Below are 16,362 nucleotides of genomic sequence, written 5' to 3' on the forward strand. Positions count from 1 at the left end.
TCTTTTCCTCAAGAGTTTGCTTAGTCACAGATGTGTTTAGTCAATGCCAGGTGAACTGTTTTACCTCCTTCCTTGTTTTCTCACACATTTTAGTCACCTGCATACATCATCTTCACTGCAGTTAGGGAAAAGAGAACAAAAATAAATCTGGGCTGTGCTGGACTTTGTTTAAACCCTGGGAAGAAGAAATGAAAGCTCAGTCAGCAGACCTGTTGAATGCCCTGTGGTACAGCCTGGCTATTGGCACAGTGCCATGTCCCTGGCAGTGTGGGGCTGTCAGGGGATGTCCCTTCACACTGATGGGGACCAGGCAGTGGCTGTGATGTGCAGCAGGTGCCCATCCCTGGGGCAGGGAGACACAGGCAGGAGGACACAGCTGCGGCTTTCCCAGCACCCTGCAGCCTTGAGGAGCCATACAGCTCGAGCAGTTGAGCTGCTCAGATGCTGAGGCTGGCAGAGGGAAGCTGTGTGCATGTGCTCAGCGTGCACAGATATGTTCTTGGCAGCGCTCCCTGTGATCCCACCAGCCACTCTGTTTGGGTCTGGCCAGTTGGTCATGGTTTGGTTGGTTTTTATTTTTCAGTAGGCACAGGGCTTCAGCCTCCTAGCAGTTTATGATGTTGGACATAATCCTAGGAAGTAGGGTTTTGTGCAAGGGCCAAAAGACGTTTGATGTGAGGCCTGCTTCCTAAAGCTCACAGGATCATGAGGCAGAAAACGTTGGATACAGCTGTTGGGCTTCTGGCACTCAGGCCTTGCTAAGTGCAGAGTTAGCACAGAGCCCTTAAATGGAGGATTTAATGCTGATCCTGTGGCAAAGTGCATCTCAGTGTTTGGGCTATCTTCAGATGTTGGGGCAGGTGACCATTTCAACACTGCACTGGCTGCTGCTCTAGCAGTATCATCTCAAGGATAGAAATGCAGTGTTTTATAACTAAAAGGTAGATTGTAAAATGTTAAGCAATTTGAAGATCATCCATTATTCTCTAGTGAAAGCCCCATGGTTATTTTTACTTTTTTATTGTTTTGTCAGTAAAAGGCCACTTCTGTATTAAGTCTCTTTGTAAAACACGTTTTGAGCATGCTTATTATTTTTGTGCCAGTAGTAAATAATGAAAATGCTGCTTTATTAGTTGAAGGCTATCCCAAAATACTGTTACCAGTAATAACTGAAATATTTGACAGATACCTCAGCATTCCAGTTAAAAGGACTTTGCAGAAAATAAACACTATTAGGCGTGCAGCGTTTATTTGTACAAGTGAATGCTGTGCTGCTGTAAGCTGAACCACAGGGTAGCATTTCACTGAACTCACCCAATACATTCAAACAATGGTATATTTCAAATTAGGGAGCGTTATGATACCAGACTTAATCATTAAGTACCATCAAGGAACAGATGGCAAGGGAGGACACAACTGGTTTGCAGTCTGCATAGATTTAAGCATGAGGCCATTAAGCTATCACATTGCCATTTCTGATAGATTTTGGTCAATGAAAAATTAAAGACACATAATCCCCGATTATATGAAGTCTCAATCTGTGATTCATGACACTGGTAGTATTTCAAAAATCACTGAAGTTCCCTGTGTAATCAGGAGTTTTAAACTAATGCATGATTGGGATAGATGCTCCTGTCTGCTTTTATTGCTATTGAAATTAATGTATCTTGTCATAAGTAGGTTGCTCTTAAATGTAAAATTGCTTCAGGGCATCTTTTACCGCTCTGCTTCCTATCGACTTCTAGACAGATTTGCCCTATTTTGCTGGGCTGTTTGCCACTGAAGCAGCTCAGTATCCCCACCTCATAAAAGGAGCAGTTCAGAGCAGGGATGGCCTTAAAAATGTTTCTGGTAGCCACCAGAATCTGAGGGTTTTAAAAACACAGTTTTAAGACACTGCTTTTTAAAGCTGTGTCTTAAACTGGCAATGTAGATCTTTTGATCTTCAAAATTATTTAATTTGCATCCTGTATTTCCATCAGTTTATTTCAGTGTCACTGGACCTATTTATTAATATATACTATACTATTACTATTATATACTATTACACTATATACTAATATACTATTATATACTATTCTAGTAAACAGAATTGTTTTGCACTAATAAAAATAGAAACATTATACTGGTTATAGAAATTCAACAGTTCAACTTATAGGTATAAGTAAAGTACTTCATTAAAATCAAGTAAAGTACTTCATTAAAATCTTTAATAAATAATAATCTTAAATCTTAAATAAATAAATTAGTTTTCCAGAAGTGTAAATAAGTTTAGAGTGGCTCTTAGAAGGTTCTGGCAGTTCATGTCTAGAATTTCATCTTCCTGTATGAAAAATAGTTGCACATAGAGACTTCATGCTTAGTAAAAAGTATTAGTATGCCATGACTTGGACCAGCCTGAAAAAATGTCTACAAACCACATAAAATGGAAATGTGCAGCCAGCATCCTGCTATATTATTTCCTCTTCAAGAGGGACAAATTAAGATATCAATACTTGAGATGATGAACTATATTGACTAAATAAATAATATTTAAAATGCTGTTTAGTGGATTAATGAGCATTCAGGTTGGAGTCTTTGAGAAAATGAGACCTGGTTATCAGTATTGGAAGGGAAGGTGGGTTTAGTTGTTTAGTTTGTTTTTTTTTTAAATAAGGAATTTCCTGTTCAAAGACCTAATCATGGTCCTTTCATAGCACTGGTGTGAGGAGGGACCTGTCAGGTCTGTGCTTGGCTGTTCCATACACAAACCTGACAGTTCTAACACAATGTGAAAGGTAGAAATAAATCAGTGCCTGAAGATCAGGGAGCTCTGCTGAACACCAGCACAGAGGCTGCTTGGTGGGAATCCCTCACTTTTCAACATTGACTTTTCAGCACAGAGCCATTTTAGTAGGTAGCCTAGAAACAGTCTGTGTTTATCATCATTTCATGGCATAATGTGGTTAGAAAAACCTCAATCACTGCAGCACAGAGGTGAAGTCCTGTTTGCACTGGAAGGTGCTGAGAGCAGGATTGCACTCTGGCAAGCATGGGAAACAATTTCTTGTCCAAGTCACTCATCCTAGTCCTGTACTAATTGAGAGTGTCAAAAACAACTGACCTCCCATGGTTGAAGAATAATGAGCCAAGAGGATAGAAATTACCAGAAAACCAGAAAAAGAAATCTACTACCAATAGTGAGTTATTGAGGGTACATGTTTAATAAATTTAAAATGATTGGTAGAGAGTAGTACTGATATCTCACTACCTTGCTTTTATTGAACCTTAAAACCAGTGGGTTAAACTTCTTGTTCCCACTACCTCCTTTTAACTTCTGCTGAAAAATGTTAAGGGAACTTGGAGTTTAGGGTTTCTGTTGGACCCTTTGCCAGAATCATCTTTTGGAAAAGTTTAAAATTACTAAAATAATCTTTTTCTGTGCATCAGGTTGTCCCAAGGCTGACATTCTGATTTTAGCTGCTGGTCATTTGCACTAGCAGAGCATCTTGAAACTGGACAGTGGAGTTTTTCCCAGTGGTAAAAATCCAGCTCCAGAGCACATCTGCAGCCCAAGTTTTCCCAGCAAAAATTCACAATCTCAGTAAACTGCTTCCTGCAATTTAAGCCAACAACAAAAAGACAAACCAAAACAAAAAACCCTCCAAATTCTGTTTTAAGCTACAGGAATGAATCATTTTGGCACTAAGCTTGTCGTGGAGGGAGGTGAGGTTGTTAAAGCAGCTCTTCCCTGCTGGCTGGGCTGATCCTGTGGTGTCATGAAGATCCAGTGCTATGCAAATATTGAAGTTTTTGTTCATCCAGGATCAATCTCAATATCCTAATGCAGCTTTGGAAATGAGAAAATGGAAAGCCTGAGCTTTTATGACGTTTGTGTTCTGAGTTCTTGTGGTTGCACACTAATTTTGGTGTTGATGCTAAAATAAGAACTGGCACAACATCCTGGCACAACAGGAAACCCCTGTGCCCTGCTTTGAGTGCTCTAAAGGGACAGGCATCTGAAATGTGTGGCTGTAGAAATGCTGCTGAAGATGATGAAAAAGCCCAGAGATAATCCCGTGGTCATTAAGATTAAAGATGAAGATTAAGGGCCCAAATCGGCCTTTTGGAGATATGCATGTAGAAATAGGAGACTTCAGCTGATCTCTGGAGGTCAGCAGGATTTATTGTGGATTTTCTCTTCTGATTTTAACAAATTTGAATGAATTCAGTGTGGAAAGGGGTCCAGTTCTGTCCATCTGCAAAGCATAATTATTTTTAGCCCATTTAGTTGCTTTTACAGCTACAGGTTGGCTGATCTAATAGACCCAAGGTCACATCTTAGTCACATGGTTTGGCTAATATGTTCTAAAATTTATTTTAATTGTTTCAAATATTTTTAGGAACATGCTGATGAGGCAATTACCTATGTCCTAATTTTCCTAGATTTATAATAATAAATACAGAAAAAAAGATCCTTGGTCTGCTGCTTTTCTTTTAGAAATATCTGTGTGTTGGAGGTGCATTTTTTATATGACCTGACTTCCTTTCCCAGCAGTGGTTTTTCTATTATTTCTATTTGTGTTTATAAGCCAGGAAATGCTGATAGCAATAAACTGAAGAAAAGACATAAATATTTATTTTTTTAAAAAATCTAATATTCTAAATTTAAGCTAGCTGTAAAAGGCAAATAAAGTTTGTGTAAGTAATTTATATATAAATGAAAAATATGTAATTTTTGTACAGAGAGTATGTGAAACTACCAATCAAAGGAATAAATTGCATCAGAGTAAGTCATGATACCATAATATTCAGGTCATTTTTGTTTTATGGCAAATAACTCCTCTTTCTGCATTTGGTTCTGACTCTAATCCTCTGCCTGTGACTGAGTTATTGAATTCCATTACTTTTGCACATTACCAGGATCGTTCTCCATTGCCATAGTATTTTTTGAAGGTTGTTCTTTGGGATTTTTTTCTCCTAAAGTTTGCCAGTGGCTGTTCTGGAAAGTGTATTCTATATTCCATTGTTTAAATCATTAATGACAATGTTGAATAAAACCAGAGCCAGCAGACACACATCCCTGCTGGGAGCCCTGGTTTGACAAGGAGAAATTGGTAGTTTGTTTTTGAGTGCAGCATCCCAGCCAGCTCTCATTTATCTGACAATAATAGTATCATTGAACAATACAATAATGCCATTAAATATCAAAAGTTGCATCATCAAGAATCTGTAAAAGTGAGAAACTTCACACTGGCCATCCCTTAGGAATTCTTCAAACATTTCAGGGAGGTGTTATGGGGTGTGCTTTGATTCTGCATGGTTTTCCATGGGAAATCCCAGTGAATGGTTGTCCTGCTGTCCTCTGTGTGTTACAAGGTATTGAAAAGGGGTGACTTCTCTGCCTTTCCTCAGATCCTTTCTGCTTTGTGGAGGAAGAAGTGATTGATTTCCTCCCTGCAGCCAAGACAGACCAGAGAAAAATCTGGTAGCATACGATAGTACATGACAAAAACTCCAATTAATAATCCCTTTGTTGTCACATTCCAGCAACCTGTAAATACATCTAAAACAGCTTAGTGTGTGTGTAGCACGATGTGTTTCATATCCATCATCATTCTACAGGTTAAAATTACGTTTTGTTCCTAGTAAATAGCATCATACAGCCACAGAAACTTTCCTGTCAGAGCCATTCCCTGGGAGTTGTGGTGGCTGCTCCCGGTTTCAGGCTGCATTGGCAGCAAACAGCAATGTGAGGCTGGCTGGCTGTGTCAGAGACACATTTCAAGCTCTTTGCATCTTCCACAAGTCCTTATTGATTTGTGGAGGGAAAAACAAGGCATGGTTATCAAGACAAGGAATGGCTGTGCTGGCACATGAACTATACCATTTGTTTTATAGACAAAGCTTTAAAGATTAATGTTCAGTGTGTTTAATGTGTTCTTTTTTCTGTTCTTCTTGCAGCAATCCAAAGTCTGCTAATCAGAGGATAAACAAAAAAGTAAACAATGATGCATCATTAAGGATTCAAAATTTGTCTATTTTGGTGAAACAAATAAAAACTTACTATCAGGTCAGTAATTGTTTGTTGTGCTATGTTTTGCCTGGAATTATTTCTAAATTTTCTTCTGTAGTTGTGGCTTTAAGGGTAACAGGAGTAAGATGAATAAGAGATGATTGTTTAGATATCTGGTCAAATTTCTTATCACTGTTTACAGGTATAAAGGTGGTGTTAATGCACTTCTGTATGAATAATGATCTGTTTACAGAATAGATACTCTCTGTGTGCAGTTACTCCTGTGGTTGGTATTTACTGAGTTGGACCAAGTTTTGTGCCAGTGAGAGACATTATTACATGTGCATTTAGTCTTGTAAATGGAATTTTTGTTAGAAGAACATGATGAAATGTACTGGGTTTAGAATTAATTTGGGAATTTTTAGTAAATGCAGCGAGGATCTAAGTCAGAGCTGTGGAAGAGCCACTGAAGTTGGATGCTGCAGTAGGAGCTGCTCCTGCTGGATGCTGAGCTGGACAGGGTGTGCTGTACGCATGGACACGCCACAGCTGGGCACTGCTGCTGTCACCAGTGTCCCTTCAGTGTGCCTCTAGTGCCCTTCCCCACTCCCCTGCTCCTTCCTGCCAGGAGAGCCCAGACCTGGCAGAAATCCTTTGCTCTGCCTCTCCCTGCACCTCCTGGCCTGGAGCCTGCTCCTCCTCCTCCTGGGTCCTCACACAGAGTGTGCTTCCCAAAATTCTGAGTGCAGTGAGGATTCCAGCAGTCACTGCTTCCTAAAATTCTGAGTGCAGTGAGGATTCCCTGCTGTCACTGCTTCCCAAAATTCTGAGTGCAGTGAGGATTCCAGCTGTCACTGCTTCCCAAAATTCTGAGTGCAGTGAGGATTCCAGCAGTCACTGCTTCCTAAAATTCTGAGTGCAGTGAGGATTCCCTGCTGTCACTGCTTCCCAAAATTCTGAGTGCAGTGAGGATTCCCAGCTGTCACTGCTTCCCAAAATTCTGAGTGCAGTGAGGATTCCAGCTGTCACTGCTTCCCAAAATTCTGAGTGCAGTGAGGATTCCCTGCTGTCACTGCTTCCCAAAATTCTGAGTGCAGTGAGGATTCCCAGCTGTCACTGCTTCCCAAAATTCTCAGTGCAGTGACGATTCCAGCTGTCACTGCTTCCCAAAATTCTGAGTGCAGTGAGGATTCCCAGCTGTCACTGCTTCCCAAAATTCTCAGTGTAGTGAGGATTCCAGCTGTCACTGCTTCCCAAAATTCTCAGTGCAGTGAGGATTCCAGTTGTCACTGCTTCCCAAAATTCTGAGTGCAGTGAGGATTCCAGCTGTCACTGCTTCCCAAAATTCTGAGTGCAGTGAGGATTCCCAGCTGTCACTGCTTCCCAGAATTCTGAGTGCAGTGAGGATTCCAGCTGTCACTGCTTCCCAGAATTCTGAGTGCAGTGAGGATTCCCAGCTGTCACTGCTTCCCAAAATTCTGAGTGCAGTGAGGATTCCCAGCTGTCACTGCCCTGACCAGCCATGGAGCATCTTCCCAGCACTTCCCACCCTTTTCTCCTGCACATGGATTTCTCTGCTGCCTGCTAAGGCCCACATGCTTTTGCTTTTCCCAAAGGAAGTAATTTTCCACCAGGCATTAGTGTTCCACAACTGGTGCGACAGGAGGCACAAACACTGACAGGATTGATCATTTTTGGAACACAAAGCATTCCCTATCCTGCACTGGCCTCATGGTATCACTAGTCCAGGTGCTCCAGGGCCAGGCAGAATTGCTGGCATTTAGGTACCTTTGGATGGTTCAGGATTGCAGATGTTGCTCCAAACCTTTGTGATGGAAACAAATTTATTAGAGCTTTTTTAAAATAAAAAAATATTCTTTTTTAAGAAGTGGTAAAACCAGTCACCATGTCTTTAGTGGTCCAAGCTATATTGAACTGCCCTTTTTTAACTGTTTTATACACTTTTCCCCTCTTTCCCTCCCCAGTCTTTCAGGGTTTTGGTCACCCTGCAAACATGTGCTGGTGTTTCTGGCAGGAGTGAAGGCTGGAGAGCTCCTTGGAATCTAAAATTGCTTTTTGCATGTGTAGATATTCACTCCCTACAGTGCCTGCAGGGAGGTTTGTGCTCTGTGGTAGCTGAAGTGATAAAGGATGGGCTGTTTCACAGAGGGGTCACTTGAGTTCCTGTCACCTGTGAAATTCCCCAAGGCAGGAAAAGCTGAGGCTTGATGGATGCCTTGGAATCAAACTGAGAGGCCTCCCTTAGCCTGGGGTGGGGCAGGGGCCTCACAGCCCAGTGCTCCTGAAAGCTGAGAGTGCAGGAACCTGCCTGGGGCTGTTCTGGGGGTGTTCCTGGGAGCCCAGGCAGGGGACAGGACACCATTCCCTGCACCGACACAGGATTTTCCTGAGGGCTGGCATCACACACTGATGAATGTGGGAATTTGGGATTTTTAGCACTATGTTAACCTAACTCTTAACACTTCCCATTCGGAGCTTGTCCATGCTGGTTTGTTCCATGTGGTTTTATAACATCTGTGGGAAACCTTCCCTCAGTGCAGTGAAAAATTACATCAGTGCTGTGGAGGTACTTGTCAAAAACCTGCACTGGTAGGATGTGACATTCAAAATTAAGGTGTTATGTTAGATTAGTCAATTTGTTATGTTAGATTAGTCAATTTTTTTTTTTTTTGTTCCTATATCATCTTTGTTATTCTCTGGAATTGCAGTTCTGGTCCTGAAGCAGTAATTGGAGTGTGTACATTCCTTGGCAGTGTAAGAGCACGGAACTGTTCTCAGCAGTTAGTTCAAGACAAATTATTCTAAATTTTTTGGTGGACTCCAGAGGTTTAATTCAGTGATTGTCCATGACTCTCAGCAGATTTGAGTGAGGAGGTGAAAATCTTCAGTAAAATAAATGCTAGTGAGCTGTGAAAGTTTGTACAAGCAAAGCCAGTGCTGAGGTTAACACCAAGAGACAGAAAAGGTGTCAGACATCTCTGGGGCAAGGCAGAGGTGTTGTAAGGAAACAGGTGATCGTGTCTGTTCAGGACACAGGTTTTGGTTACTGCTGCTCATGCTCTGCTGTGATACAGCTTCATGATAGCACCATGGAATTATTTGAGATACAACCAAAAAAAAACACCCCTAGAAAACAACAAAAGCAAACAACAAAAAGCCACTTTAAAAATATGTGATTTTCTTTCATAGTAGCTGTCAACATTCCTTAAATTCACTATTTTTTATCTGTTTTATATTGATTTAAAACATCCTATGGTGCACTTCACGTCTTATTTGAAAATAGTCTTTATCAAGGTCTTGAGAAGTACAGGTGTCACAGTTGGTTAAATTTCATGATATTGGAGGAGATCAAAGCTGTTTTCTGCCTCCTTATAATTTGTCTTAGGTTTGTCCAGAGGAAATGTATATTTTGCAGTCTACTGTTCATCAATTCAGGTATAATGTTGATGTTGTATATGAACTGGTGGGAACTTTCAAGTATAGCTGTAGCTAATAATTTCTACTGGTGTTTTTCAAGAAATATTGGGGTTTTTTTTTCAATTTGACCTAAGACAAGTGGACCTGTGTTAGGTTGTTGCTTACAGTGACACCTGATGTGTGCCTTGGGCTCTCCTGGAATGTGTTGCTTTAGAGTAGGAACATTTTATATAATAATGGATCTGTCATTGTGGAAAAACAAAAAGCCTGACTATAGGATGGCATCTGCTGGGAATAAATATCTGGGAGCAGGAGAAAGACTCTTCTGCTTCAGGAGAATTAGGCTCTGTCTAGACTGGGGATTTGACCCGATTACAGCCATTACAGGAGCTCCATTGATGGAATCCATGGCACAGATAGGCAGAGCTGCTGCCTGGTGTGTGGCACTTCCAGCTAAAACTCCATGGGTTTGTACCTTTCTATTCACAGCTGGCCCAGTGTCACTGCAGCAAAAACCCCTGGGATTTTCACATCCACCTTTTGGTGAGGCCAAAGAAACCGTGAAATAAAGGCAATGGAGTTTTTTTGCAGTAGAAATGCACCTTAGAGCAAATAAAACAAATATGTATCAATAGGATAGTCAGGGAAACATGAACATAATAAATTTAAAGGGTTTTGCTGCATTCTGAGACTGGGGATCTCGTTGGCTTAAGATCCCTAAGCCAGCTCATTGCCACGAGAGGATTTTGCTGTGTGAGATGATTGTGCAAACCAGTAAAACAAAGCTTCTGTACAAGTAACTCATATTTGTTAGTTGTTTTTTAAATTAGAATGCAAATAATTAAGTATTGTATGAATTGTATGCATGAAGTCCTGAAAAATATTAAAACTGTTTAATAAATACTGATTTCTCTTTAATGGCTGTTGGCATTTGATGTTTGTGTTCATTCAGTACATATGATGTAAATAATGTTTTAATTAACTTTTATAGGAGACTTTGCAGCAGTTGATCATGATGTCTTTGCCAAATGTGCTAATAATTGGCAAAAATCCTTTTTCTGGTAAGTTTATTTTTTGACTAAGATAAAAATGTATACTGGTGTGATCATTTATATTCTTTCACTGGAAATAAAATTCCTGTAGGGTTGAGCTTCTCAACAGAAGATTGTTGAAATACTTTATCAACTAAGTGGTTTAACAATGATGAGTAATGATTTAATAATGATTTTCTTTGTCCACACAAAGGGTCCACTCTCTAAAAAATGTGTTCTGTCACAGCCTCAGCCCTGGCTTTCACTAGGATTTATACTGAGCCCAGTGCATTTCCCAGCAACCAGTGAACCACTGATGGCACAGAGTTAAAGTTCCGTGTACTCCCAGCTACTGCACCTGCAACTTTCTTTACCTGTGTCACTGCTGAGGGAATTGGCAGTTCAGTGCATCTCACTTGATCCAGCTCCTGATCCTTGTTTCTCCTTCCCCCAAACTCTCCTGCTTCTCTTGCATCCATACCTGAAAAATATTGCAATTACCTTCTTGTTTTCTCCCTGAACTGACACTGTCTTCTCCATGCTCCCACCTTCTCTGCTTCCAGCTCTGAGAGTTGCAATTTTCAGACCAAGAAAATTAGCCAGTGTGGATCCAGCTGACTGTCCACAGCCACTTGGGGATCTCTGCACCATGCTCTCAATTCCAGCAGCACGGAGCAGACACACCTGGCCTGCATGGAGCCACTGTGGATTGGGCAGAATTTATTTCCCTAGGTGTCATGTGCCCCAGGTGTTGTCCTGCTGACGTTCTGCCACCTCAGCAGAGAGGTCAGGAACTGCTCTACCAGGCTGTGTGGCTTCCCCTGGCTGCTTTGATTTCTTTGGGATGTCTTCTCTGCTGCTGTGTCTGTGGGCCAGGGGGTTCCTCATGAGCCAGAAGAACCATCTGTGTTTCCTCACTTCCCAGTCCCAGGGCTCATAACATTGGTATTTTCCATATCCCATCTGCACTATCCCATCTCTGTAGGTATCTTGCTTTAATTCTTTTGGGTTTTACTTTCTGCTTTTGAGCATTGCTGCTTTTGCTTCCGAGGTCACAGCTTTTTCAGTTTTTATATGTGCAGCTGCTGTCATATGCACCAAGAAGTGTGAATGTGGTCCCTTCCTTTCCAAAAGAACAGAATGCATCATGCTTTTATAATTTTAATTCCAGACTTTTTTAAGGTTTTTGAAAGACTCCATGGATTTGCCTAGAAAGCAGATTTACTGGAAAAACAGATTTAAAAAACCCCAGCTCCTAGTATTGTTTTGTAGTGACATTTTTTATTCTGTTCAAGATACTGAGAGAAAATGTTTTAATAACATTGTGTAGTGTAAGATGACATTTAATTGAAAATGCACTATCAAACCCCACAGAGATAAATAATACTGCATTCAGTTGTATACATTCAATTTTATGGTTTGGTCATTTTTAAGGAGTTGTCTTTGTGTTTTGGGATCTGTGGTTTGGCAGCTCTGCTGGTGTGTGCTTTGCTCTTCTGTGGGGATTTTGTTGGATTTGTGAGAAAATTTGGACTTTTCTTCGTGTAACACTCACATTTTTAAAAAATGGTTATGCTTGGACAACATTCTTGAAGGTGTTTCAGCTCCCTGCTGGAGTTCTACCCCAGAGTTTGGTCTGAACTAAAATACAGACCTGTTCTTCTGGGTTCTGTCCAGAACCTTTCCCCTTTGGAAGTTAGGGCTGCTCTTGTTGTGTCACTTGGGAAAGGATCTCATCCCTACATGGATTTTTTAAGCTTGTTTTGGGCAGGTGCAGGGAAATGAACCCTCAGAGATCTTTGGAGACACTTGCTGTGTAAATCTGGTTCCATCAAGGCCAGCCTCAGAGTAAAAGTCAATTCCCTGATAACAACTTGGATTTGGTCCACTAAAACTTAGGCTGGAGGGGTGATTTTTCACAGGGATGTTGCCCAGTTTTTCCCCTTTGCACTTAGGGAATTATTTATTAGTAGAGAAATCCCAGGAGATGCCAAATTGCAGATGGAGCAGCACTACCAGAGGCAGTTGGCTCCTGGAGGCAAATGCAGGGAGAAGGCTGGAGTTGAGGTTGGGTAAAACAGGTCAGCAGGGATTTTATCAGGAAATATTTCCTGAGCTGACTGGCAGGGAGGCACTTGGAGGAGAAAACTGGAGGAGAGCTACAGCCTGGGACTGTAAATGTTAAATTAAATTACAGAGGGATAATGATGAGGCCAAGGGGAAGGGGAAAGATAAAAGTTCATATTCCTGAGGGAGCAGGGCAGGGGAGGATGGAAGCCTCCAGAGGGTGTGAAAGTCAGGAATTCCTTAGGGTGAGCACAGGGAAGATCAAACAGTGACACAGGGTAAGGACAAAGTTCAGCAGCAGGTTGAAGAGAGTAAAACAGAATCATCTATTTCTGTGTTTCTGATGGAGGAAAAGGAAGAAAAACAGAAGATGGGGGAAGCTGAGATGGTTCAGTATTTTGGTCTCTTCCTTCGGGGAATGTGGGGGAGAGACAAGGAATCAATATTCAGGCAGGTGTTTGAAAGGCAGTCAGGAGATGAAGAGTGAAGAGGAGCTTAGGGATTGCTTAAAAATTAAGAAAATATGATTAATTTATTGGGGTAAGTGAATGCAGGCTTTGAGCTGTTGGATTCTCCTGTTGCACTGTTCCTGTTAACCTTTATTGATAAGACAGAAAGCCAGCTTGAATTCCCCTTCTTCCGCTGAAGCAGCTTCTGGTGAAACACTTGATGGTTTTTCTATTTCTCCATAAAAGACTTCACAGCTTGAGCCTTTGGGATACAAGAAGCCTGAATAAATGACTGAAATAGCCCATCTGAGTCTATGTTTTTTGTAATGTATTTATCTACCTGAGAAACCTCTTGAAAAATTGCAATATTCCATGATCATTGGAATTATACACATTATGTAGCTCCCTCCAAAAGCAGCAGCTTGAGTCAATGCCTAAACTGTTTTGTCATCCTTGTAGCATTTGCTTCATGGCATTTATGTTCTAGATTTAGAATATATTTCTGTATTTAGTAGCAAGATGAGGACATTGTCAACGTAAAAAGTAAGAAACATTTTTATTAATCTGTAAACAGAGTTCTTTAAGCTTCTTTAGGAGATTAAGATGCTTAAGGCCAGATTTGGAAATACATTTTGATTTTTTGGATGTGCAGATGAATATCTAATACAGCTTTGTAAGGAATTTAAATGAACTTGTCACCTAAACTCTTGCAATTTGGCAGTGACAGATAATTTAAGCACTTTTGTAACTATCTTGAGAGACCTGAGATTACCTTTGAAAACTTGATTGTAGGTCTCCAAAGCACTTCTAAAAATGTCACTCTGAAGTTTTGCTTTTTGAAGGGCTGAATTATTTTTCCATTTGAAATTGTTATGGCTGTTCAGGTGTTTGGTTACTCTGGAAGTCAGCAGTTAAATGGCAAAAAGGACTGAGCTGAAAGCTCCTCTGGTTCTTTTCTAAACTAGGTTAACATAAATTATATGGAAATAACAAGAAAACCTCCTGTTTTCTGAGGGATAGGGGAGTAAGCTCTAATTACAATTTTACAGTTACCATTTTTTCTTGTTTTCTTCTCAGAGCCAGGTACTGAAGAAGTAAAAAAGCTCCTCCTGCTTTTGCTTGGTTGTGCAGTTCAGGTGAGTTTAATTGTGTTTGTCCCTATGAAACTTTTGAATTACTGATCTCTTTTCTTACTATTTCAATACTTGGGGTGGTGTAAAACTTCTTCCTTTGGTGGTACAACTGCATTCCTTGGAAAATGGGAATATTCAGATTTTTAATTAAATGGCTACATCTCTACACCTGTTATTGCACAAATACTTCCAACACCACCATAATGGGTTATTAATTTCAATAGTGTTAATTTACCTGATACTGTAAAGAAAGGGTGGAAATGGTAAAGTGCTGAAAATGAACTCACTGCACTGTTTCATGTTTTTAATGAACTATCACAGAATTTGAGTAAGTAGCAATTTTAAGAAACCTCTTTCTTGTACCATTTCAATTTGATTTTCCTTGTATCATTTAATTAGTGTTGAAAGTTATAATTACTGTAAAATGGCATGAACTAGGGATTTACTGGTCACCAGAATTATTGGATAATAATTTAGTCATGTGGCCATTGCAATGTCAGCTTTAGAAGTTTTAGCTCTTAAGAAATGCAAAAGAGGAATGAAAATACTTGCAATTATACATATAAATGTGTATAAAATAGATGTCTCTATTTTTAGTGTCAGAAAAAAGAAGAATTTATTGAAAGAATCCAAAGTCTGGATTTTGATACCAGAGCAGCTGTTGCAGCCCATATTCAGGAGGTATTTTGGGGGGTTTTTGCTTTTAATTTTGGGGATCTTTTGAGATGGAATATTGCATTGCAGGAGGGGGAGTTGCACGTGTTCAATGGCAAGTAAATCACATATGTGATTTGCATATTGAGTGGTTGTAGTAAGCAAAAAGGCTTTATTTTTTCACTTGATTCACAAAAAGATTTAATGATTGAGCATTTTTGGGTTTTATTTTTAGAGCAGTACCAGAAAGCAAATTTGTTGCTTCAAGGATTTCTTAGTTACATACAGCAAATTTAATTTAGTGAAATCTTTCTATGCAGATTTCTTTATAAAATATAATTCCAATCAAATGTATGTGGTAGGTAATTTATAATGTTATTGTCACCAGAAGGACAAGGTGCTGCTTCCAGGCAGACAAAAAATTCTTTCTTTACATACAATTAAATATATTTTAAATGTTTTTTCATACCTTATCCAGAAAACTTAACCTGTAGAGTTGCAGCTTTATTTTTCCTTTCTACTCTTAAAATTCCAAGAGGATGTTTTTTCCCTTTCATTTCACCCCATGTAGGTAACTCATAATCAGGAAAATGTGTTTGACCTGCAGTGGATGGATGTCATTGTGCTGACACAAGAGTATGTTGAGCCTCTCCTGAAAAATATGGCCTTGCATTTAAAAAGGCTTATAGATGAAAGAGATGAGCACTCAGAGGTATGCATGTGGCTTAAGAGAAATACAAGAAATCATCTTTTTCTGAGATAATTCAGCTCAGGATTTTTATAACTAACAGTTTAATTTTCTGCTGACATGCTAAAGCAAGGATTCCTGGCTGCCAGAACTTTGTTTCAGGGAGTTCCCCTGTACATATTTGTTTAATAATGTAGGAAAGATAAAGTAGGAATGATAAGAGGTGATCTTTTCCACATAGCCAGAGTGGGAAACAACTTCAGCATTGATCAGCAGCTGAAAGCAGAGACTCCAAAGCTGTATCAGCTGCATTTACCAGGAATCAATAACCCATCAATTTGCAAGGCAGTCACTGAAAGCTGTTCTATTCCCATGTCCTGTTGTCCAGGTTTGAGGGGGATAAAGCAGATCCATACCAGCAGAGGAGGTTTTGCAGGCTTATCTTGAGGCACAGTTGTTGTACCATGTTAGAATCAAGGAACAGAACTATATTTACTACAAAGTTGTGAATCATCTTGGTGGTCCCAGATTTGCCCCTCAGTAGAGTGGGTGTGTCAATGGTGCAATCATTCCAGATATTCCTTTGACAGTTCTTCCAGATCACAGCCTTGGTAGGAATGAAACAGAGGGGAGAGGATGGGGGTGATGCCTTTGTGCAAAGCAAAGGAAAAATACTTCAAACTGTGAGAGATGCTCATATTTGGCCAACACCTCTATTTGTAGGGGAAAATAGGAATATTACTGTAGGGAATAGGGAAATAGGAATATTCCTGGTGCTTTATTCAGTTGTCAAGGATGAAGAACACGACTTTGTTTAGAGATACATGTTTATTTTTAAGAGGTGGTGGTTTTCAAGGAATTTGCACCTTTGATTACCCAGTCTGTTCTGAGCACTGGTCATTTTGTG

At 40.1% G+C, this 16,362-nt stretch overlaps 1 protein-coding gene across 21 annotated transcripts in view; it reads left to right on the top strand.

The window, feature by feature from the left end:
* Positions 1–16,362, top strand: part of CCDC88A (coiled-coil domain containing 88A) — a 71,023-nt gene that overhangs the window by 9,646 nt on the left and 45,015 nt on the right. For 20 of the 21 annotated variants that reach the window (XM_071447130.1, XM_071446715.1, XM_071447301.1 and 17 more), the window contains 5 exons: positions 5,944–6,052; positions 10,425–10,494; positions 14,058–14,116; positions 14,711–14,794; positions 15,339–15,479. In XM_071447130.1, coding sequence (XP_071303231.1) covers positions 5,944–6,052; positions 10,425–10,494; positions 14,058–14,116; positions 14,711–14,794; positions 15,339–15,479 — 463 coding nt within the window. Of the gene's footprint in view, positions 1–5,943; positions 6,053–10,424; positions 10,495–11,090; positions 11,251–14,057; positions 14,117–14,710; positions 14,795–15,338; positions 15,480–16,362 lie in introns of those variants that run through there. The other variant, XM_071447552.1, reaches the window with a different exon arrangement.

This window comes from Agelaius tricolor, unplaced genomic scaffold (genome assembly GCF_023055355.1).
Source record: "Agelaius tricolor isolate 1412-34295 unplaced genomic scaffold, bAgeTri1.0.p SCAF_1, whole genome shotgun sequence".
NCBI lineage: Eukaryota > Metazoa > Chordata > Aves > Passeriformes > Icteridae > Agelaius > Agelaius tricolor.